Source organism: Cebus imitator, unplaced genomic scaffold (assembly GCF_001604975.1).
Source record: "Cebus imitator isolate Cc_AM_T3 unplaced genomic scaffold, Cebus_imitator-1.0 Scaffold4, whole genome shotgun sequence".
NCBI classification, from domain to species: Eukaryota; Metazoa; Chordata; class Mammalia; order Primates; family Cebidae; genus Cebus; species Cebus imitator.
Genome location: NW_016107319.1, coordinates 7,675,984 through 7,701,816, shown reverse-complemented (window position 1 = coordinate 7,701,816; position 25,833 = coordinate 7,675,984). Strand labels below are relative to the sequence as shown.

Below are 25,833 nucleotides of genomic sequence, written 5' to 3'. Positions count from 1 at the left end.
TTTAGTTCTTTAGTTTAAAACCTGGTTTCACCATTCTGCATTTTTCATAAAGTTCAATTGAGGAAACATGCTTCAGGGCATGCAAAAAAGCTGCCAAAATGGTTTTGGGAAAACAGTCATGCCAGAATTCTATACTGTCACTAAATTAATCATATTTCTTGCTTTGATTCTACTCACGCACTAAGTGGAAGCCTGTGGAAAACAAGGAAAAATAGGAAACCCAAAAGGAAGGAAAATCATTGAAAAAGGAGCCACATACTTTAAAAAAGGGAATAGATAGAAATGTAGTTCCAAAGTTCACTCCCATAGTTCATTGATTATTCATATACTTTAGTATTTTAGAAGGATTCACTTGCATTATAAATAGCAAATTTGTGTTCTCTGCATTACTAGGAATGTAAACATCGTAAAATCCTCTTATTACAAAGTCTTGGCAGGTCACGGTTGCTCACGCATGTAATCCCAGCACTTTGAGAGGCCGAGATGGGCAGATCACGAGGTCAGGAGATTGAGACCATCCTGGCTAACCCTGTCTCTACTGAAAAAAAAAAAAAATTAGCTGGGCATGGTGGCGTGCGCCTGTAGTCCCAGCTACTCAGGAAGCTGAGGCAGGAGAATCACTTGAACCCAAGAGGCGGAGGTTGCAGTGAGCCAGGATTGTGCCACTGCACTCCAGCCTGGATGACAGTGCAAGACTCCATCTAAAAAACGAAACAAACCAACAACAACAACAACAAACAACGAAAAAACAAAATCTTTGTATCCCCAGTGACCATTTAATCACCGTTGAGATGCATATGCCATGAGATCCTAGAGCCTTTTACTGTAGTCTTGGATATTGGTTTCAGTAAAGTTTCTTGAGATAATCAGATTAAATATAATTTAATACATTAATGACAGTAGCAATTCTGTTTTTGCTGCTACTGCTATTGTACCAATACTGCTACTAGGATGATGGGGTGGAGTGGTAGTTATCTTGTGTAAGACATTGTGTTTAGCACTTCCTATTAATCAACTCCCATAATTTAATTCTTAAAACAAGGCTACTGTCATCTCCATTTACAAATGAGAAAATTAAAGATTCATGTGGGTAAATGACTTTCCCAAAGTCACACAGCTAACAGATAAGTCAAACTCTTGAGTTCACACTTTCCACCATTATGACATATACAGTTTATTACACAACCTTTCTGTTTCAAATCATTAGGTGCATTATTTGGATTAGATTAGTGAACAAATTTAGACAGTCATATGTAGGCCTTGTGCTTCTAGAAATGAAAATAACTTAGTTTGCCCAAATAAAAAGTTTTAAACAAGTCTTTTGAGAAGAAAAATGTATGTTTATTTTTTTATAGATAAGCAATTTTGGTGAAAAAGAAATCTACAAATATCTACCAAATTAATTTTTAAGTAGTATCCATGAAGGTCCTTATTATATGCTTTATTTAACTACTAGTTACTGAAGAATTGTACAGAAACATGCCACACCATGACTTATGACAAGTTATTATGTCATATTTAAATGAGAATATGACACACTGAAAAAATGACATAATGAATTATTTAAAGCCATCCCAGAATTGGAGCTAATATAGTTTTCTAAAACATCACAGATCATACTGTCACCTGTCTATACATCTTGTTTGTGATGAATACTTGGTTTCTATATTAATTTCAAACAACTGAGTCAACATTATAATTTCCATTAATTCCAAAATCACCAAGAACCATTTCACTTCATATTTTAGTAAAAAATCTATTTAACAATAAATCACTTTCCTTTTTCTATTTTAATTATCTTTGTTGCACTATGACATTAGCTGTGTACATGCCATCAGAAATTTTCTCCTTTAATTTTCTTAAAAATATAGTTCAAAGTTGTGTTTTAATTTGTACCTTATCTAGTAATAGAATCAGTTTTTCTTTTCACTTAATAATGATAAATAATGATATTTTAATTAGTATTTTGGTAAACTACTCATAGAAATCCCCCTGCTCCTTTCTGACACTTTTAATTAAAAAAGAGCAGCATTTAGAAGGAATTAGTTAAAAGAAAGACATCATTGGTGTTCAGCTAAAAGTTGAAAATAAATTTCATAAAAGATGTGACTAATAAGGAAAATGAGATGTCAGATGAGTACTTGTTCAGACAATTGTGCTTAAGTAGAATACAGACAATTGTGTGTAAATAGAAGTTACAGCAACACATCTTATCTACGAGGTGGCTTGCTACCTATTTTCACAAAAGACTCCAGGGAAAATATAATTATATGTCACAATGTTTCCATGGTATAATGATACTATTTATTCTGTAGTTTTTCTTGCTCAGAAAAGGAAACTAGAGAATCTTACAGTGTGGTTCTTAAACTTATCTTTGGCTTTCGTTATTATTGCCAAACATAAAATTTTTATACTGCTAAAAATAATAATGATGAAAATCTTATATTATTATCATCAAATGTAGAAGAGTTATTGATGACTCAGAGAAGACAGAAACCTGAATTTGCCACTCCGTTACCTTGGAAGGGTCTTTCCATCTTTGTGAGTCTCAGTTTTTTTATCTGAAAAAGTGAGGAGCCGTACTAAATGAGCTTTGGGTTATGTTCTGCTTTACATGTTCTTATGTTTGCTAGGAGAGAATCATTTTTACTTAATAGGCTGTAAAGAAAAATGTTAGAGAAAAGGCACAAAGTCAGATTTTGTAGCCAATAGCCCAGTCATAGAGGAAGATAAGAATGTTTATACTCTCTTCTCTTTTACTCCATAGTTTCTGTGATAGACACATGCAGTATCTCATGCAGTTGGTATTGATGGGCTGTTTTAGATTCGATGGTTTCAAATAGGATATTGATCTATGGCACAATGTTCTTTCCTTGAGGGTACCTCTGAGAACATTTAGGAGGTTTCATCTTCCTGAGATACTTTTAAACAGTCCATGCTCTTACCTCACACATCCATAGATAATTTTCAATTCAAATTAAAAACAAAACCTACCCTATTAACATGTCTTGCTGTGTTTTGTCCAGATTTTGCCTTATTAAGTAAATAGCAATGCTTGTGGTTTTCAGAAACAAATGTGTTTTGGATATTTCTGGGGGAGACAGAAGCTTCTTACCATTCAATTTCATGTATTTTTGTTGCAGAACTTCAGATGGTGGCAAAGTGGTTGGCACCATAGAAGTCAGTGTCGTGAAGATGGGGGAGATTGAGGATGGGGAAACTGACCACATCACCACAGATGTACAGGGACAAAAGGTAGGCTCTTAGTCTGCTCACTGCACAAATTAAATTAAAAATGATCAGCTTTGCCAGATGTCTGTCTCACCAACACCTCTGTGGGGTTTGAAATCTCATTATCAAAACCTAAATGAGAAAACAGCTCTGAAATTGGAGTACAATATGTGTGTTTCAGCCTCTGAACCAGAGGACCTATTTGCTTAGAACTATGCAAAGCAATGCTCCTTTCAGAAGTAACTTCCTCTTCCCTGCCAGCTCCCTCATTGACACTGCCTCTTTTCAGTTGGAACAAATGTATTGATCATTGTCACATTTTACCATAATTAACCTATGTGAGATGCCAGAAGATCTGGGAGGGCAATTGCCCAAAATAACATGTTCTCTATTCCCAAAACCTTCTTTGGAAAGATATGCAATTTTAATTTGTATTTCAGCTTTACATGAAGGGGGCAGATTTAACAAGAACTTTGTGCCTTATGAAATTGAGGAGAGAGAAAGCCCGAAATAGTATTCATTGAAAGAACAGCTCTGGAGGGGGGACAACACCAACCGAAGGGGAAGCTGCTTCCTTGAAGCACAGAATAAAGGCCTGATATATATAAATAAATGTCTAGGATTTTCTCTTTCTTTCTGTTCCTTTTCACTAAGACAGAGAAACTCTATGTAAATATTAGCCTAAATTCCTTTCTTAGGAATGCAATTGCTTGTTTTATTAAGACATTTAAGCACTTGAGGTAGACTTACAAACTGCTGGTAGTTTCTTTTAGGAAAATAAATTTTATACACTATTATTTCTACCTTTTAATAAAGGAGCATTAAAAAAATATTTTTAGTGGCTGGGCATAGTGGCTCACGCCTGTAATCCCAGCACTTTGGGAGGCTGAGGTGGGTGGATCATGAGGTCAGGAGTTCAAGATCAGCCTGGACAAGATGATGAAACACCTACTCTACGAAAAATACAAAAGTTAGCCAGGTGTGGTAGTGGGTGCCTGTAAACCTGACTACCGGGAGGCTGAGGCAGGAGAATTTCTTGAACCTGGGGAGTGGAGGATGCAGTGAGTCAAAATCGCACCACTGCACTCCAGCCTGGGTGATGGAGTAAGATTTCATATCTCTCTGTCTCTCTGTCTCTCTGTCTCTCTCTCTCTCTCTCTCTCTCTATATATATATATATGTATGTATATATACACACACATATATATACACACACATACATATATATACATACATATATACACACATACATATATATACATATATACATACATATATACACACACATATATATATACATATATTTTTAATAAACAATCATTGTATATGCTTATGGGGTACAATGTGATGTTTTGATATATGCTTGCATTATGGAATGATTAAATCTGGCTAATTAACAAATCTATCGCCTCACATACTTATTTTGTATATGTGGTAAAAACATTTACAATTTCCTCTTTTAGCCATTTTGGAATCTACAATGCACTATTCTATAGTGACCATTCTGCTCAGTAGCTTACCAAAGCTTATTCATCTTGGCTAACGGAAACTTGTACCCTTTGATGAGCATCTCCCATTTCCCTAAACTTTCCCTCCCCCACCCTCTGATAACTATCATCCTGCCCTCTACTTCTGAGTTTGACTCTTTTAGATTCCACAAATGTAAGCCAAAAAAAAAAAAATGACCGAGGCAGGTCTCAATTGATTTAGATGTTTATTTTGCCAAGGTTGAGGCCGCACCTGGGAAAAAACACAAATCAGAGGAGCATCTGTGATCTCTGCCTTTTCCAAAGAGGGTTTTTAGGACTCCAGTATGTGAAAGGGAAAGAGTGAGGAGGAGGGGAAGAGAAGAGAAAGAAAGAGGGGGGAGGGCAGGTAGTGAGGCAAGTGGTCACATAGTGAGGCTTTCATTAATGCTCAGTGAATCTACATTTTATATGTGAAAAGGAAAAGAGGAATAGCCAATTATTCATTCCTCTTATATTCAGTAAATCTACATTTTACTTAAGATAAAATAAAGTCAGTTATACGTTTGTCTCAGGGTGGGCAGAGGGATGATTTTCTAGTCTTGTCCTTGTCCCCTGTCTGTGAAGATATAAGTTGTTAATTTATATCTTTAGGGTGAGATTCAGCAAAGCTCTGTACTCAGGCTATTTTGTAGGTCCATATATATATATATATATATATATATTGCTGGGGCCCACAAGGAATTGTGAGCAATTTGTGAAGTAGGGCATAGGGGACAGATGTGTCCTTCTATCATTGCAGCTATCTGTTTGATGGGGAAAAGAAACAAAGGCAGTTTTTTGTGTGATTCAGTTCCCAATCTTAACTTTCCCTCCGGTATAGTGAGCCTGGGTTCCAAGAATCTGTTTTCTTTCACAATCTAGAAATGAGATGACACAGTATTTGTCTTGTGCCTGGCATATTTCATCTAGCATAATATCATCCAGGTTTATCCATGTTGTCACTAGTAACAGAACTTTCCCCCTTTTCAAAGCTGAGTCGTTTTTCATTGCGGGTAAATACCACGTTTCCTTTTTCCATTCCTCTGATGATGGACACCAAAATTGCTTCCACATCTTAGTGATTGTGAATAATGTTGCAAGGAACATGAGTGAAGATATCTCTTTAGCATACCGATTTCAATTCCTTTGGCTATGTACCTAGAGTGGGGTGGCTGGGTTTTATGGTAGTTCAATGCTTAGTGTTCTGAGGAGGCTCCATATTGTTCTCCATAATGGTTGTATTAATTTATAGTCATGCCAACAGAGCATAAGGGTTCCTTTTACTTCACACCGTCACCAGTACTTATCTTTCATCATTTTGATAATAGCCATTCTGACTTCTGTGAGATAGGATTTCATTATAGTTTTAATTTGCATTTTCCTGATAATCAGTGATGATGAGCAATTTTTAATGTATCTATTGGCCATGCATGTGTCCTTTTTTGAGAGTGTTTATTTAGGTCCTTTGCCCATTTTTTATTGAGCTGTTTTCTTGCTACTAAGTTGAATTTCTTATGTAGTTTGAATATTAGCTCCTTGTCAGGTATATAGTTTGCAAATATTTTATCCCAAGCCATGTGTTGTTTCTTTAATGTTTCTTTTGCTGTGCGGAAGCTTTTCAGTTTGATGCAATCCCATTTGTTTATTTTTGCTTTTGTTCCTGTGCTTTTGGGGTCATATCACAGAAATCTTGCCCAGACCAATGTCATGGAGCATTTCTAAATGTTTTATTCCTACTACTTTTATAGTTTTAGGGCTTACTTTTCAGTCTTAATTCATTTTGAGTTGATTTTTGTGCATGAGCATCGCATGAGATAAGGGTCCAATTTTATTTTTCTGCATGTGGACATCTAGTTTCCCCAGCACAATTTATTAAAGAAATTGCACTTTCTCCATTCTGTATTCTTGTACCTTTGTTGAAAACAAATTGACCATATGTATGGGTTTATTCCTGGGCTTTCTGCCCTGTTCCATCGGCCAATGTGTCTGTTTTTACACCGGTAATATACCATTTTGTTTACCACAGCTTTGCTTTATAATAGATTTTGAAGTCAGCTAACATGATGCCTCCAGCTTTATTCTTTTCACTCAAGATACCTTTGACTCTTCAAGGTCTTTTGTGCTTTCTTAACAATATTAGGATTTTTAACATTTATTTCCATGAAAAATGACATTAGAATATTGATAGGGATTCATTTAATCTGTATATTCCTTTGGTAGTATAGACATTTTAACAGTATTAATTTTTCTAGTCCATGAGCATGGGATACTTTTCTATTTATCTGTGTTATCTACAATTTCTTTCATCATTGTTTTCTAGTTTTCAGTATACAGATCTTTTAAATCCTTGGTTAAATTTACTTCCAAGTATTTTTTTTAATACTATTGTTAATGGGATTGCTTTCTTAATTTCTTTTTCAAATGGTTTGTTGTCAGCGTAAAGAAATACTACTGATTTTTATGAGTTGTGTATCCTTCAACTTTACTGAATTATCTGTTTTAACTATTCTTTTTTTGGTGATGTTATGAGGGTTTTCTACATATACAATTATGTTATTAGCAAACAAAGACTATTTCCCTTCATCCTGTCTTATTTGGATGCCTTTTATTTCTTTTTCTTCTCTGATTGTTCCAGCTAGAACTTTCAGTGTAACACTGAATAGAAGTGTTGAGAATGGATATCTTTGTATTGTTCTTGATCATAGAAGAAAAGCTTTATGAACGATCATTTAAAAAACTAATAAGGCCCATTGTGACTTATTTTCTGGTTTCATGTCTCTTATCTTGGAGCATGTTTGATTTTTCTTACTTAGGAAACTCCTCCATGGGAGATGGCATTTATCCAACACTTAACAAATTATTATTTTTTATTTTATTTAATTTATTTTTGATTATACTTTAAGTTCTGGGACACATATGCAGAATGTGCAGATTTATTACATTGGTATACATGTGCCATGGTGGTTTGCTGCACCTGTCAACCTGTTATCTATATTTGGTATTTCTCCTAATGCTATCCCTCCCCTAGCTTCCTACCCCCTGACAGGCATGGGTGTGTGATGTTTCCCTCCCTGTGTCCATGTGTTCTCATTGTTCAACTCCCACTTATGAGTGAGAACATGCAGTGTTTGGTTTTCCGTAATTGTGTTAGTTTGCTGAGAATGATTTTCTAGCTTCATCCATGTCCCTGCAAAGCACATGAATTCATCTTTTTTTATGGCTGCATAGTATTCCATGGAGCATATGTGCCATGTTTTCTTTATCCAGCCTATCACTGATGGGCATTTGGGTTGGTTCCAAGTCTTTGCTAGTGTGAACACTGCTGCAATAAACATATAGGTGTGTGTGTCTTTATAGTAGAATGATTTATAATCCATTGGACATATACCCAGTAATGGGATTGCTGAGTCAAATGATATTTCCTGTTCTAGATCCTTGAGGAATCGCCATGCTGTCTTTCACAATGGTTGAACTAATTAGACTCCTACCACCAGTGTAAAAGCATTCCTATTTCTCTACATCCTCTCCAGCATCTGTTTTCTTCTGACTTTTTAATGATCGCCATTCTAACTGGTGTGAGATGTTATCTTATTGTGGTTTTGATTTGCATTTCTCTAATGACCAATGATGATGAACTTTTTTTCATATGTTTATTTTGTGAAGTGTCTGTTCATATCCTTTGCCCACTTTTTGATGGGTTTTGTCTGGCTATTTTTTCCTCTAAATTTGTTTAAGTGCTTTGTGGAGTCTGGCTATTAGCCATTTGTCATCTGGTTAGATTGCAAAAATTTCCTCTCATTCTGTAGGCTGCCTGTTCAATCTAATGGTACTTTTTTTTTTTTCTTTGCAGAAGCTCTTTAGTTTAATTAGAACCCATTTGTCAGCTTTGGCTGTTGTTGCCATTGCTTTTGGTGGTTCAGTCATGAAGTCTCTGCCCATGCCTATGTCCTGAATGGTATTGCCTAGGTTTTCTTCTGGGGTTTTTATGGTTTTAGGTCTTGTGTTTAAGTTTTTAATCCATCTTGAGGTAATTTCTGTATAAAGTGTAAGGAAGGGATCCAGTTTCAGCTTTCTGAATATGGCTAGCCAGTTTTCCCAACACCATTTATTAAATAGGCAATCCTTTTCCCATTGTTTGTTTTTGTCAGGTTTGTTAAAGATCAGATGGTTGTAGATGTGTGAATGTGCTTTATAAAAACATCAAATATTTTCTTTCAATTTGTTTTTCTTTTTCCCAGAATAAACTAGAGTCTTCTCTGCTGCCCTAAACCTTGTTCTTCTCTATTATCCTCTCCTCCCTTTGGAATATATCCCACATTATAAAAATATTCTAAGAAGATCCATGGTTAAAATCAGGTCATTTACTAATATCAGGGCCGTGGTAATGTCTTGGAGCAGACTTTCTTTGGGTTTGTGCATTCAAGGCCCTGTCTTAGGGCTGTATTTCTTCATTCCATCCTTGCTTGTTTTGTAGTTCTATATAAGACTCATCTTTGTCACTATCACATGAACACTTGCTTCAAGATCAAGGAGGGAGGATTTGGAAGCTAAACTGGGAACCCAGACCAGAAATAGGCAGATAATCATGCCTAGACTTATAACTGTGTACCAGGAGACCAGTAGCAGGAACATTTCCCATTTCAAAGTAGAGCTCCTTTTTCTGAGTCTGAATATATTACCAGCCACTTTTCCACTTTCCTCAAAAGTAGCCCACCCTTTAACTCCAGACTATGTCACTACAGATAAGGTAGTGCAAAATGAATTATGCTCTTTTCATAAATGGAGAACTTGGTACCTAGGAAAATGCCCCCACCCAAATCCTACAGAGTGTTTCTGGCTTAGGAACATGAACTTAAAAAAGACTTAACTGAGCTGTTCCAGAAATAGCAGGTGGCAGTGGCAGTACACACGGTGTATGAGTCATACGCTGACTAAAATGGTAAACACACCAAACACTTTGGCAACAGTGCTGCCCTGTCTGGATTATTTGTAAACCTTGACCTTTCTGCAATTTTTTAATAAGCTGCCTTGGCAATCTTTAAGAATATTCACGTTTGAGAAAAATAGTAAGGCCCAACATACATGACATTTATTGTGTAAATAACTATCTCAGCGTTTTTTAAACTGTGATTAGAAACACCTAGAGTGTTTTTTAGAACTGCATATTCATGGACCCTTGAAATCTGCTAAACAAAAATCAACAGAAAATAATATTATCTGCTACTAATGGTGATTTAAGACCTGAATGACTGTCATTTATGGAAAGAGAAAGTAAACGAAATAGGGGTTATTCCTAAAATAATATCGCTCATGGTATGCATGAGCTAGGGAGAAAGGAATGAAACTTCTATTAGCACTATAATCATGTGCCATGAAAGTGACACGTTATCTCATGTAGACTTAAACAAATAAAAGCGTGATAACTGATATTGTTCAGCTTGGGCTGCCATAACAAAATACCATAAACTATGTATGGATTAAAAAACAGGAATTTACTTTCTCACAGTTCTGGAGGCTAGAAAGTCCAAGATCAATGTGCCAGCCTGTTCAATTACTGCTTTCTTGCTACATTCTCACATGGTCTGTCCTCTGTGCACAAGCAGGAAGAGAGAGAGGAAGTGAGAGAGGGAGAGATAGTGTTTTGGTATCTTCTCCTTTTCTTGTAAGAATATCAGCTCTGTAATATTAAGGCTCTATCTTTATGACCTCGTTTAATCTTAGTTACCTCCATAAAGGTCCTTGTCTCCAAATATGGTCATATTGGAGGTTGGGTCTTCAACATATGAACTTTGAAAGACACAGTTCAGTCCATAACAGTACCTTTATATAAAATACTTCATTTTAATCTTGAGTCTTAAATTTCAGAGCATGGAATAAAATATAAGTGAAAATCCAAACTCTTTCTTCTCACATATGTTTACTTTCTTTTGCTTATTTGTTTCCACAAATCATATTGTGAATACATCTTTATTATCAAGGGAAGATTGCTCAGAGGGTCATTTACCATATTAGATTGCTTCAAACTTCAATATATGCACACATAGCAGTAGATGATAAAACATTAAAATCACATAGTAGTTGAGAGAAAAATTATGAAATAAATACTAAAATTGTCTTTTTTCAAAACTAATATAGTAGATTAATGTTGCATTAGGTATCTAAAACATTTTTTCTTTTTTGGGGAGTCAGCTTTGATTCCTTTCTTCCTCTCATAAACTCCCGGTTAATATGTCAGCAAATCCTGTTGACTGCATTTTCTAAATGAAACCAGAATTTAACAACTTTTGGCCCCTTCACTGCTACCAATGTTGTCTGTCACCTGGTTGTTTACAGTAATGACTTAAAAATCTCCCTGATTTTTTCCTTCTCTCTCTTCTGCCAACACATGTCACTTCATCAGTCTATGTATACAATTCATGTTACCAAAATTGAAGAAAATACTGATTCTAAATATGAATATATTAATTAACTTAATACCTGTTTGAGTATTTTCTGTTTATATACCATGATTTTAAAACTGGAAAATATTCTGAATAGTAAGTAAACTTTTAAACTACAATAAAATTGCAAAATAAGAATGCAATTAGGTTGAAATTGTCCTAAATATCTGCCTTCTAAATTGGATGGAAGAGTTGAGTGTATGAAAGCCATATTTCTGTGTACTGATTTAGTAAAATGATACAGACCTTCTGTTAAGAGATAAAGTTGTCTTTGATTATAAGGAGGTAGGGATCCTTCCATATAGGAAAGCAATGTCTCAGCATAATAGCCTGATTTTTATGAATTATGAATGTTTTCACTAAATGTATTCAATCTGAACCATTTCTGTAAGTTATATTGTAGATGATGATCCTCTTTTGGAAAGAAGGATGGATCATAGGCATATATAATACCTGCTTATTATGTGGAAGGGTGTCAGGAGCAAATTATGAAAGGATCTGCAGACTAGCCTGAGAATATTGGATTTGACTGGACAGTAAGTAGTTATTATTCATTATAGAGTAGAACACTCATACAATGAATATAATATTTATGAAAAATTATTTTAACAGCCATATATAAGCTAAAGGAATTAGAGGAAATGTTAAAAATAGGATAAATTACATTTTTTTTTATATTTCTAGTATCATTGAGCATCATTCTAGGCATTTAGGAAGTGCATTTCCAAACTAGCTGTGGATTAAAAAAGTGCACCTCTGACTTCTGGATGGTCAGAAATGTGATTTAGAGAACATCAAATTTTAAGAGTTATTTTCAGTCATGTATTCTTTCAGTCAACTAGGACCTCAGAAAAGAAATTATGAAAGCACTTTTGCTCCCCATCAAGAAATTTCCTGAGTAATGGGATGCATGGTGTGACTGTGGAATAAGCAGTAGACTATAAGAAAATAGAAAGTAACATTTAGATGAGCGTTTTGAATTGTCTTCTTCCTCAAAGTGTTTGAGGAACGTATACATTCCATTGTTAAAAGTGACCTCAGTGTTCATGATTCTTTTTTTTTTTTTTTTGAGACGGAGTTTCACTCTTGTTACCCAGGCTAGAGTGCAATGGCGCGATCTTGGCTCACCGCAACCTCCGCCTCCTGGGTTCAGGCAATTCTCCTGCCTCAGCCTCCTGAGTAGCTGGGATTACAGGCACGCACCACCATGCCCAGCTAATTTTTTGTATTTTTAGTAGAGACGGGGTTTCACCATGTTGACCAGGATGGTCTCGATCTCTTGACCTCGTGATCCACCCACCTCGGCCTCCCAAAGTGCTGGGATTACAGGCTTGAGCCACCGCGCCCGGCCTCATGATTCTTAAAGGGGACCAGTGCCTGGGGAAGAAGAGGTGGAGGGAGACAGAACAGTTGGGAAATAGCTCAACCAAGGCTGATACAACCTTGGAGAAGCTGGTCTGACCCCTCAGAGACCCTTGAGCAGAGCCATGCAAAACTTACAGAAGGTTGGCTGGTTCCCTTAGACCTTTCACCAAAATAACTTTCTGCAATTTTTGTGTGTATGTTTGCTTTGTTTTCTTTGCATTTACGCGTTTATATCTAGTATATTTGCTCTGAAAATTCATTCTCCTCTTTTCCCTGGCACCACCCCCACCCCTCTATTTTTTCTAGAGAAAAAAGGGAACTCACTTGAAGACACAAATGCTAGAATCTGCCTATGTGAAGAAAGATCTTGTCCAATTCCTGGGACCAAAAGAATTCTGTTTCCTCTTTTCATTACAGTTTCATAAGACACTGAGGAAGAGTATCACATTTAGTGAGAAATTGTCTGGGACATTCTCTCTCATCATGGTTCATTCACTAGGAACATGTCTATGTCTCTTCTCTCTTTCTGTTGAGAGATTGACAGTACTGTAAAGGTCAGGAGCTGAATCAATTCATTATGGATTCCAGAGATCAGCTTATTTATAAATGGTCCTCATACTTCTTGAGCAAGTGTTTGCATTGTTTTTCTGGAGACCAAATATTCTTTTGCTTTATGTAACTAGTGGCTTTAACATATTTTGTCTTTTATTTAAAGTTGCAATTACTTAAACTCTTGAAAATAATTTGCTTTCTATTGATCTGAAATTAGCTCTGCTGAAAGAAATACAAAATGATTCAGCTTGTCAAATATGATTTACTGTGCTAGGGGAACATATCTCTAGCGTGTTGGAGATAATCCTTTTTCTCTTTTTTATTTCTTTCCTGAGTAGCCTCTATCACTGTATAAGCATATTATATATACATTTAGTAAATCACAAGTTAAACACTCTTCATAGTAAAGATAAGGCTAGAAATAGTTTTATAAAAGTATTCAAAACTTTTGAGACCATGTACATAGCCTCATGTTTTGCAAAGAAAATAAAAGAATATCATTTCTTGTTTTAATTATTTTCCAATTTTGTTTTTTACATTTTATTCCTAGTGTGCCCTGGTATGTGAATATACAGCCCCAGAAAGTGTGAGCGGAAAAGAGAACCTGCCTTTTTTGAATTCAGGTATGTAACTCAGTTTTAAGTACTTATGTTAATTTCATGTGAAAATGAATTTTAATTTTATAAAAAGTCAACACTGAATCAGCATTTTTACAGTAGTTTGTGAAGCTTAGTAAATACACTGGGAAATCATGAGGGTCCAGCATAATGGGGGAAGATTGTACAATTCCACAGGAAAGATAAATGTGCTAGCTATATGGCAAAACGAGTATGGCCATGTGCTGTATAAAGTCTTTTGGCCAATGACAACTGCCTATATGACAGTGATCTTATAAGATTGTGATGCAGCTAAAATGTTCCTGTTGCCTAGTGACATCCTGATGATCCTGACTCTGTATAGGTCTAGGCTAAAGTGGGTGTTTTTGTCTTAGCTTTTAACAAAAAGTTAAAAAAGTAATAAATAAATAGATAATAAATAACAAAAAGTTATAGAATAAGGAAAAATTATTTTTGTATAGCTGTACAATATATTTGTGTTTTCAGCTATGTTGTTATAAAAATATCAAAAAGTTAAGAAAATTTAAAAGTTCATAAAATAAAAAAATTACATTAACTCTAGATTAATTTATTATTGAAAAAGATTTATAAAATGTCATGTAACCTATGTGTACACTGTTTATAAAGTCTACCGTGGTGTACAGTAATGTCCTAGGCCTTTACATTCATCCGCCATTCACTCACTGAGTCATCTAGAGCAACTTCCAGCCCTGTAGGCTTCATTCATGATTAGTGCCCTATATGAGTGTACCATTTTTAATCTTTTATACCATGTTTTTACTGTACTTTTCCTATGTTTAGATACGTTTAGGTACATAAATATGGTTGTGCCATGTTACTGACAGTTTTCAGCACAGTCACATACTATACAGGTTGTAGCCTAGGAGCAATAGGTGACACCATGTAGCCTAGGTGTGTAGTAGGCTCCACCATCTAGGTTGTGTAAGTGCACTCTATGATGTTTGCACAGTGACGAAATTGCCTGGTGACTAACTTCTCAGAACATATCCCCTTGTTAAACTGCACATGACTGTAAATTTCTTTTAGCTATTGGATCATGTGTTATCCAAAACAAGAAACACTAGAAGACAGTGTGAAGCTCTTGTTTAGTTTGACTTCCTAAATATATAACTACTCATAAAGTTGTTAAAACAATAGATATATGGATTCAGTAGGAAAACTTCATAATCACATTTGTGCATTCTTGGGTATATATATGTGTACTGTATTACGGTAATATGTATCAAACTATATATTAAGTGTATTTATGAATAAAATTGAGACATATCGTACAGTTAAAACGTGTGGTAATATGAATATGTAAAACTATAGAACTGATGTTTAAATGATAATGTAAATTAAATGACCATTAGTAAATGATGACTGCTATAGTGACAGGCAATATGTTAGTGCCTTATATGCCTTGTCTTAGATAATCCTGCGACATGCGCTATGAGGAAGGTACTATCATTGTCCTATTTCACAAATGAGGAAGTCTTCAAGGTCACCTATGCAGTAAACAATGGGTCCAGAATTTAAATCCACTTCGATTCCACAGCCTTTGCTCATAAGTAATAGGCTGTGGTTTTACTAAGAAGGCATTAATCGACAAATTGGTGTTAAAGTAAAATACCTTACTCTTTTTTTCTAGCCCTGCCATGTTGTACATTTAAGCAGTGACATACATAGCATGATAATCAGATTAATGAATAATACAGAAATTCAAAGGCTTACAAATTCATAACTTCTAAATTATTAGCAGTTTTCTCTTGCAAGAGGCAGTCAATAATAGGGAAAGGAGAAGGAGAGACATCCCTTTGGCTCTGTTTATACACACAGATAAATAAAATACAATTTAATTGAGAATTATGTTTCAAAATATCAAGTCCACTGACACAGAATGAAGAATTAAACCAAAGAGGCACAGGTGCTTCTCAAACTATGATCAAATGAAATGGGATTATTTTTTGTTTTTATGAAAGATATAATATTACGCAGTATGTGCTAAATAGTGTTTTGAAGGGTCTACCCAGACAGCTTTTAATAAATCAACCATACATTATAAAAGCACCTGAGTTGTTAGTGCTTTTAAAATATTTAATGTATTATCAAAGGGACCTCCTCACATTTGTTTTCAACCTGAACTAAACCTTTAGTTCTTTACTTTACTGTGTTCATAAACTATAATATATTTGATTCACTAAATGCCAATTTTTAAAAATAAATTTGAGTGGGATATTAAGTTCGTGTTAAATACAGCTTGACTCAGGTTATCACCAAAATCATCTATACTATATTTATAAGACAAAGTTTAAGGATTGACTTATGTGAACATTATAACTTTTTATACACAAAAAGGAAGTGCCATTTTGTGTTACTTATTAAGTACAAATTTCAAGGAGAAAGAGAAACATTACTTTAAAATCAAGCGAACATATTACTTAAGGAAAAAGAGAAGAGAGATCATACTGAAAAATAGATCTTTACTTCTCCATAGCTGTGCCATAAACCCTGTAAGGCACAAGTCTTGGAAGCCATATTAATTATTCCAGACTACCAGGGTATTTGTTTGTTACATATAAATTGTAATATGACAAAAACTACTGACATGAAATTTATGGGAGCGTCTGCATTCTGCATTTTAAATATATGTTGTACAGTGAAAGATGATTGATTATGGCTTTTCTCCTTTCATGGAGGTGACAGTTTGGTGGTGACAGCCCACTTAGTTCTAAAGATACTTCTAAATGTCTTTAGTCCAGTAAACCTCTGGAGGACCACTCTGAACCTAGGATATTTGCAACAGATATTTTTCTTGTAATCATCTTATATTAGAGAAAGATCAGACTAAATTAAAGTCAAATGTTTAAAGACTAGATTTTTTAAAACCTTATAAAAATACAACTAAGTGCTATTCATAAAGTGTTTCTGTTCAAAATATAAAGGTGCATTGTGCAGATATAGAATATGTATATGTGTGACTTTGGCCTGTGTACTTTTATCTTTTGTTCTATTTATTTATTTATCTAAACTCAGCAACTTTGGAATTAATCCATTCTATACCCATGTGCTATTTCTTTAATCTGTAGGCAAAGTGAGCTATTGACGTTCTTCTCAAGTCTTTGTATTAATGTCTTAAATGGAGCTTTTCAGTCTCCAGTGAGTTATGAACTATTTACTGAGTGGGAGAGAATACCATATCTCATATCAGTTCTTCACTATTCTATTTACATCTCTAGAGATTTTGGTATAAATCAGGAAATTCACTTCTCGTAGTAAAACTAAGAAGAAAAACACTTTCCTCTAGACCCCTTCCATACCCTTGCAGGTTGAATGTGTATGGTGGGAATCTGGGGAATTCAGGGTAGAAGAAGAGAAAAAAAAGGAAGCGATGGGGTAGAATTTACAATTCCATAACAAAGATATATAAGTACCTGAGTTACATGGGAAAACAAACAAGGCACACTAGAAGACACAGTTTGTATTAGACTTGTAAAGTTCTTGATTTGACTTTCTAATTACATAACTTATAAAATTAAGTTGTTAAAGAGTAGACTTATCTCTAATGATTTTCTTATTTAAGCAAAATAGTACTAAGAAAGCTTTAAAGTATTTGCTAGTGGAGATGGGGTGGAAAGGGGACTAGGGGAAGTGAATTTTGACTATATAGAAGTGGAGATGGTAAGATCTTTCATATAGTCATGGAGTTTGGTGCCTGAGTCACACTAACTAAGGCACCTTGTCTGCAGCACAACAATGATAAAAGGGCTCTGCTAGTATTAATACAGGAACACAGGATGGGCTGACAGAAGAACTGTTTTAAAACCTAGATTTTCAACCAGCAGCTTGATCCTGAAAGACAGTTCAGCTTTTTTTGCCTTTCAGTTATTTTTAAATGACCAAATTAACCTAAACAATTTTTGACTTCCTTTTTGGCTCTTCAGTGTTTGAAGTTGATGTAGCATAGGTAAGCCTTTGCCATGTTCTCCTTCTTCTTAGAACCACTTCACAAAAGTGTTCGTTTTCATGAGTTCTATGTGGAGGAACATTTGTCATTTACAGTTTTCTTTCTCGGTTTATTATTTACAGTTAAAAAGTCTGACCAGCGATAAAACATTAAAAAATGTCATAAAGACAATTCTCTGTTAATTTCTTAATTCTCTCTTTTTTGGTAAAATTATTATATAATTCTATAGAGTACTTCAGGCCATAGACCCTCATATTACCATGCCAAATCTGAGAAACTTATAGACCCTGTCACAAAGTTTCGTATTATGGTCCCATTTAGAATGAGTTTCCCCCAATCAGCACGCATTAGATCTGATGCAATATTTTTATATATCTAACAGCAATAATTTCCATGACTGTATGAGTTGGAATCTAAACAAAGATGAGGAGACTGCTGCCATTAGTCATAAATATGTACAGTTTATCCTCCTATGTGGATAACTTACTGGTATTTATACTTCTTGCTTCACAGCTTTGATTCTTTTTCCTCAAATAGGGTTAAACCATCTACTTTTGTTGCTTTGAAGAAGATACTAGATTGTAAGCTACTTAGGAAGGAGGAACATTGCTTTTTTTTTTTTTTTGCAGCATATATCATTTTATGTTAATATGCACTGGACACTTAAACATTATAAATTGAATTCCTCATTATTTAGCATGCACCCTCACCCATTGATCTACAAAACTCCAATCAGTTAGAACTTGGTTAATATTTATTGGTTAAAAAAATTCATTATAAGGAATAAAAATTTCCAGCCCTGCTGAATGTGCCCCTGAGATTTCAAGAGAACTAAGCAAGAGAGCTGATTTTCCCACATGGCCCTTTAAATAATGGTGACTCCTAAGCCTAAACACACACACACACATGCAATGAAAGAGAGAAACACAGACAGAGAGACAGAGATGGAGAGAAAGAGACAGAGGGATAAAAACAGAGAGAGGGAAAGGAGGGAGAGGAAAGAGTGCTTTTCTTTTTTAAATATCATGGGGAAAAGGCTTCATACATGGACAGATCTGAGTCTGGATGTAGATGCAATCCATTCACTGGTACCCTCTTAAAGGGAAAAATGCCAAGAGCTAACCTGATCTTGGGATGGGGGTGGTCAGAAGTCAGTGAGGCATCATTCTGGTGATGTACAATGTAACGTGTCATGGAAGTGGAAGGTGTCTAGAGCAGATGGGAGCACAGGAGGCTGGAGGGCAGGGGTAGGAGAGGTGGTGCCTTCCTTCCTTCCAGAGCACACTAAGGCTCTACCATACCACAATATAATTATGCTTGTTAAATGGCAAATAAATAATGAATCTTATCTGAATTTATACTTCAGATAACAGAAAACTGCATTATTTTTCTTCTTGTGAGAAAGATGTTTGAATTAAATTATATAGGTTTGGAATAAAACAATTTATTACTTTTCTTAAATATTACTGAAAAATTCTCGTTGAAAATTTTGTTCTGCCTCATACTGAAGGAGATAGAGACATGAAGAACCCTTCAAAAAAATCAATGAATCTAGAAGCTGTTTTTTTGAAAAGATTAACAAAATAGATCACTAGCCAGACTAATAAAGAAGAAGAGAGAAGAAGCAAAAAATGATAAAGGGGAGATCACCATTCATCCCTCAGAAATACAAACTACCATCAGAGAATACTATAAACACCTCTACTCAAATAAACTAAAAAATCTACAATAAATGGTTAAATTCCTGGACACATACACCCTCCCAGGACTAAACCAGGAAGAAGTCAAATCCCTGAATAGACCAACAACAGGTTCTAACATTAAGGCAGTAATTAATAGCCTACCAACCAAAAAAAGCCCAGGATCAGACAGATTCACAACTAAATTCTACCAGAGGTACAAAGAGGAGCTGTATCATTCCTTCTGAAACTATTTCAAACAATGAAAAAAGAGGGACTCCTCCCTAACTCATTTTATGAGGCCAGCATCATCCTGATACCAGAACAAGGCAGAGGCACAACAAAAAAGGAAAATTTCAGGACAATATGCCTGATGAAAATCAATGCAAAAATCCTCAATAACATATTGGCAAACTGAATCCAGCAGCACATCAAAAAGTTTACCCACCATGGTCAAGTCAGCTTCTTTCCTGGGAAGCAAGTCTGATTCAACATATGAAAATCAATAAGCGTAATTCAATGCATAAACTGAACCAATGACAAAAACCACATGATTATCTCAATAGATGCAGAAAAGGCCTTCGATAAAATTCAACACCCCTTCATGCTAAAAATTCTCAATAAACCAGGTAATGATGGTATGTATCTCAAAATAATAAGAGCTATTTATGACAAACCCACAGCCAATGTCATACTGAATGGGCAAAAGCTGAAAGAATTCCCTTTGAAAACTGGCACAAGACAAGGATGTTCTCTCTGACCACTCCTATTCACCATACTATTGGAAGTTCTGGCCAGGACAATCAGCAAGAAAAGGAAATAAAGTGTATTAAAATAGGAAAAGAGGAAGTTAAATTGTCTCTGATTGCAGATGACATGATTGTGTATTTAAAAAAACCCTAATATCTCAGCCCAAAATCTTCTTCAACCGACATACAACTTCAGAAAAGTCTCAGGATACAAAATCAATGTGCAAAAAATCACAAGAATTTCTTCCTTTCTTTTTTTTTTTTTTTTTTAGTCTTGCTCTGTTTTTGTATTTTACTATACACCGATAATAGACAAACAGAGAGTGAAATCATGAGTGAACTCCTATTCACAATTGTTACAAAAAGAATTAAATACCTATGAATAGAACTTACAAGGGGTGTGAAGGACCTCTTCAAAGATAACAAACCACTTCTCAAGGAAATAAAAGAGGACACAAACAAATGGAAAAACATTCCATGTTCATGGATAGGAAGAATCAATATAAAAATGGTCATACTGCCCAAAGTAATTTGTAGATTCAATGCTATCTCCATCAAGCTACCATTGACTTTCTTCAGAGAATTAGAAAAAAAAACTACTTTAAATTTCATATGGAACCAAAAAGAGCCCATATAGATAAGACAATCCTAAGCAAAAAGAGCAAAGCTGGAGGCATCATGCTACCTGACTTCAAACTACATTACAAGGCTACAGTAATCAAAACAGCCTGGTACTGATACCAAAACAGAGGTATAGACCAATGGAACAGAACAGAGGCCTCAGAAAGAACACTACACATCTAAAACCATCTGATCTTTGACAGACCTGACAAAAACAGGCAATGGAGAAAGAATTATCTACTTAATAAATGGTGTTGGAAAAACTGGGTAGCCATATACAGAAAACTGAAACTGAACCCCTTCCTTACACCTTATACAAAAATTAATTCAAGATGGATTAAAGACTTCAATGTAAGACATAAAACCATAAAAACCCTAGAAGAAAACCTAGGCAATATGATTCAGGACATAAGCATGGGCAAAGACTTCATGACTAAAACATCCAAAGCAGTGGCAACAAAAGCCAAAATTGACAAATGATGTCTAATTAAACTAAAGAGCTTCTGCACAACAAAAGAAACTATCATCAGAGTTAACAGGCAACCTACAGAATGGGAGAAAATTTTTGCAATCTATCCATCTGACAAATGGCTAATAGCCAGAATCTACAAAGTACTTAAACAAATTTAGAAAAAATAAATAACCAGACAACCCCATCAAAAAGTAGGTGAAGGATATGAACGGATACTTCTCAAAAGAAGACATTTATGTAACCAACAAACATATGAAAAAAGGCTCATCATCACTGGTCATTAGAGAAATGCAAATCAAAACCACAGTGAGATACCATCTCATGCCAGTTAGAATGGCAATCATTAAAAATTCAGGAGACAACAGATGCTAGAGTCGATGTGGAGAAATACGAATGCTTTTACACTGTTGGTGGTAGCGTAAATTAGTCACTGTGGAAGACAGTGTGGCGATTCCTCAAGGACCTAGAACCAAAAATACCATTTGACCCCAGCAATCCCATTACTGGGTATATACCCAAAGGATTATACATCATTCTACTGTAAAGACACATGCACCCTTATGTTTACTGCAGCACCGTTCACAATAGCAAAAACTTGGAACCAACCCAAATACTCATCAATGATAGACTGGTTGAAGAAAATGTGGATGTGGTATATATACCCCATGGAATACTATGGAGCCATAAAAAGGATGAGTTCATTTCATTTGCAGGGACATGGATGAAGCTGGAAACCATCATTCTCAGTAAACTAACACAGGAACAGAAAACCAAATACCACGTGTTCTGACTCATAAGTGGGAGTTGAACAATGAGAACACATGAACGCAGGGAGGGGAATATCATACCCTGGGGTCTGTCGAGGGGTGCGGGGTTAGGGAATGGATAGCATTAGGAGAAATACCTAATGTAGATGATGAGTTGGTGGGTGCAGCAAACCACCATGGCATGAGTTTAGCTATGTGACAAACCTGCACGTTCTGCACATGTGTCCCAGAACTTAAAATAATAATAATAAATTTTGTTCTGCCTCATGTAGCACCATTGATTTTAATTGACTTTCACAATACCACACAATTGAGCTAAATATTGAGATAACTTTCTCCTCATTACCACCCTCATCTAAAGCAATGCGTGATTGAGGATATTTTAAGACATTGTCAAAACTAGTTCCTCCTTTAGTCATTTTGAGTCCTGATGAATTCCAGCCAAAAGCAAATGCCAAGTTTTTCTCGTTTTTCTTTTCATTCATGTGGTAAAAAAATCACTACCTTGTTGAATGTCAGATGGTATTCATTTTATAATAACAAAAATATATTTTCTCCATATGATTTAAATGAATTTTGCCTCAGTGTTTACATCTCTTTAGTATGTAAAATCTGGGGCCATCTTGACTCATGATATTGTCCCTTGATCCTTTTCACTTCCTGTCTAGATTTATTTGCCCTTTGCTGTTTTAGCAAATGTGATGTAATCCACACGCTTTGCTCTTTTGAAATTTCCATATGTTTTCATTACTGTGTGCTAACACAGGATTTAACTTAAGATGTTAAGTAGCTTCCAATGGAAGAGTAAACTTCGCTATCTAATAATGAATAGAACCATCTCTTAGACACCTTTAAATGTTTCAGCTATCTTTGTAAGTTTGTTTATCTCCTCCTCTTCCTCACTTAGGTAAACTAGAAGAAAAGTAAAACAGGCAAGAAAGTGGTAATCGTCAAAAAGTTAACATTTTATGGAAGAACATGAAGAGGTCTTTCAATTATGGTTAATCTTTTCCCTGATTCTGATGCCTGTGCTCCCTCTTGCAGGGGGGCTTTTAATTATGCTCTTCCCTCTTGCTTTTATCCCTCCTGTTCTCTTCACGGGGAGAATAATGATGGAATACATCTGAGTCGCAAGATCTAAGGCTCATTTGTGTGAAATGTTTCTATTGGCTTGGCATTATACTAAGTGCAGCAGGAAAAAAGAGAACAAGAAAAACCACATAGCCCTCTCCACCACTACCCTCCCCCCGCCCCCCACAGCTCATATTCCTATGGGAAACATGGACCACTAAACAGGCTACTGTAGTACAATTGGTAAGAACCTTGATACAGATGGAGGTGTGAAGTAAAAAGAAGAGACACCTATACAGGGAGGGTGATAGTAGAGGTTGAAGAAGGATTCCTAGAGGAGGTGACAGCTGAGCAGAGTTGATAGGATGATTACATGTGGTTAGGAAAGCTGGGGGTTCCTGTGAGGTTCATGGAATGCCTTGACCAGAGGCATATTGACAAGAAACAATATGATGAGTGCAATGGATTACGAGTTGTCCCGGGTTTCTGAGCATGAAATAGGAGCTATCTTCTAGCTTTACAAGTTGTATCCTTCACTAACTGAAACAGAATGAACAGAGCTAAGGCCAACCATTTTTCTAACCACCCAATATCTAAATCCAAATTCTGCAGATGAAATTCACCAGTTGTCACCAACTGCAGACAAATAACGCATTTGTGTTTTAGTATGACATCTGTAAGAGTTTTTCTTATTTTTGGCCAAGAACTTGCAAGTTTGGCTGGATTCAGGATATCTGTTTGCTGTGTATTCTGAGCTCCTCTTATGTTTTTCTTACCCTCATTTTTCTGAAGCCATGCTAAGGACAGTGTCTTTGTTATTTCTGTTGAAGTTTCTCAGTGCTCATCCAGTCTTTTAAAAAGCCAGCTTTCATTTATTATGTATTTAAGTCTAAGGTATCTTCAAATACAAATGAGGCTGTGTCAGTAGCTAATTGGATTACAGACTTACCCTTAGAAAGTATGATGTAGCTTTTGGAAGATAGGCAATGTAGGTACATTTAACTGTATAATTAATTAAACAACATAATTAAAACTTTGTAATGAATTGATGCTCTACAAGAATCTGCAGTGTAGTAAAATAATGAATCTGTAAGACCCGAAGCCAATGAAGTTGGATTCATTTTATTATGCTACTTCTATCATGTACTGGAAGCGAGAAAGTGTGTGAATATAATCACAGATTGACTTCCTCTGGAGAAACATATATAAGATAACCTACTGAAATAAATGTTTGAGCTTTTTTATTATCCCTGGACCCTGAATCTGTATTTCTAAAATTTCTTGACCAGTCAACCTACTGATATCCCTAACATACCTTTGTTTACAGAAACAGCAAGGAGAAAGCCATCCCTATGATGTCTCTTTGGTTTATCTTTTCTGCTCCAAGATTGCTTGAGCAGCAGTCTTTTTTATCCCTGTTGGCTTTGTTGAACATTTCCTTGGCATCCTTACTTTGGATAATTCAGAACTGCAGCAGTTTGGCTTTCACCATTACTGAATCCATGGAAAAGCAGGTGGCATGCTACCTTGTTAAATGTCCCTATTACAGTCTGGGGGAAACAATATAGAAATTTGAGTTGTGCAGCAGTTTCAAAGGAAAGAAAAATCTGCCATTTACTTTGTGTTCTATCTCAGGGGGTGGACCTCGAGGGGAATGTGTCAATCAAGATCTGGACTAGTTTAGAACTTTACACACATTGTCATTACAATACAATGATATGGTCCAAAACATCTCAGCTACTTTTCTTCCGGTACAATCAGTCACATGATATTTTTAGCAATTGTAAGGCAAAAGCAGTGAAAAAATAAAGATGAGAATACACACAGGGCTCTCTTTAAAAAGAACATATAGTAGGTATTACACAGTTACTGTTATTGGGATAAGCCTATTGTATGGTCAGCAAGCCATCTCCTGCATGAATAAATACTTGCCACCAGTGGAGAGCCAGAGATGAAAGTCATTTACACAGGCGTTTGCTTATTTTCACAGCTGGAATGCATGTGAGCAGAGTTTTTATGATATAGAGAAGAATCATTTTTTTTAAAGTTGACAAAATATTTATCTTTTGTGGCCCATTGTTCAATATTCAATACATGAGTACCATGTTTTTCTTTTATGTGAGGATAACAAAATCTCCCTTCCATCAGACCAGCAAGAATTTTGAGTTGAGAACATTTTTTTTGCTCTTTGTGTAATGAGTTTGCATGGCATTTAAAGGTCAGACCTAATTTCTTCATTTTAAAAATAACACTCCATTATATTGTATTTTATGATACATAGGAGATATTCTTGCTTCAGACATGATAGGTGTTTAATGAGCAACACTGCTGGATCAAACAAGATTGCAAAGAAGATTCCATTATATCTGTACTGAGATTAAATGATAAAGACATACGATTTAGTAGTAATGTTTGGAGACCTATGCATCTCAAAAATTAGAACCCATAACATTAAAGTTAAATCAGCAACATTACTGGAAATTTTTTGCATGATTAAACTGCCTGGTTTTTAAATTGTCCCAAATATTTTCTTTATAAACAGCAGCATTTCTAGAGAGTCCTTGGATGATGTATACCACATAGTTATAGGAGAGCTGTAGAGTTCATTAATCAAACCACCCTTGATTTCTACTTAATCTATTTCAACCAAGGTTTAAATTCAAAGTGCATTGAAGAGTATTAGGATGGAAACAATAAGGCCAGCAGTGATGGCTCACACCTGTAATCTCAGCACTTTGAGAGGCTGAAGTGTGCAGATAGCTTGAGCCCAGGAGTTCAAGACCAGCCTGAGTAA

General features: G+C 35.5%; 1 protein-coding gene across 9 annotated transcripts in view; it reads left to right on the top strand.

Moving 5' to 3' along the window:
- Positions 1-25,833, top strand: part of INPP4B (inositol polyphosphate-4-phosphatase type II B) — an 840,435-nt gene that overhangs the window by 597,905 nt on the left and 216,697 nt on the right. For all 9 annotated transcript variants that reach the window (XM_017532667.1, XM_037740455.1, XM_017532659.2 and 6 more), the window contains 2 exons: positions 3,144-3,255; positions 13,647-13,719. In XM_017532667.1, coding sequence (XP_017388156.1) covers positions 3,144-3,255; positions 13,647-13,719 — 185 coding nt within the window. The remainder of the gene's footprint in view (positions 1-3,143; positions 3,256-13,646; positions 13,720-25,833) is intronic.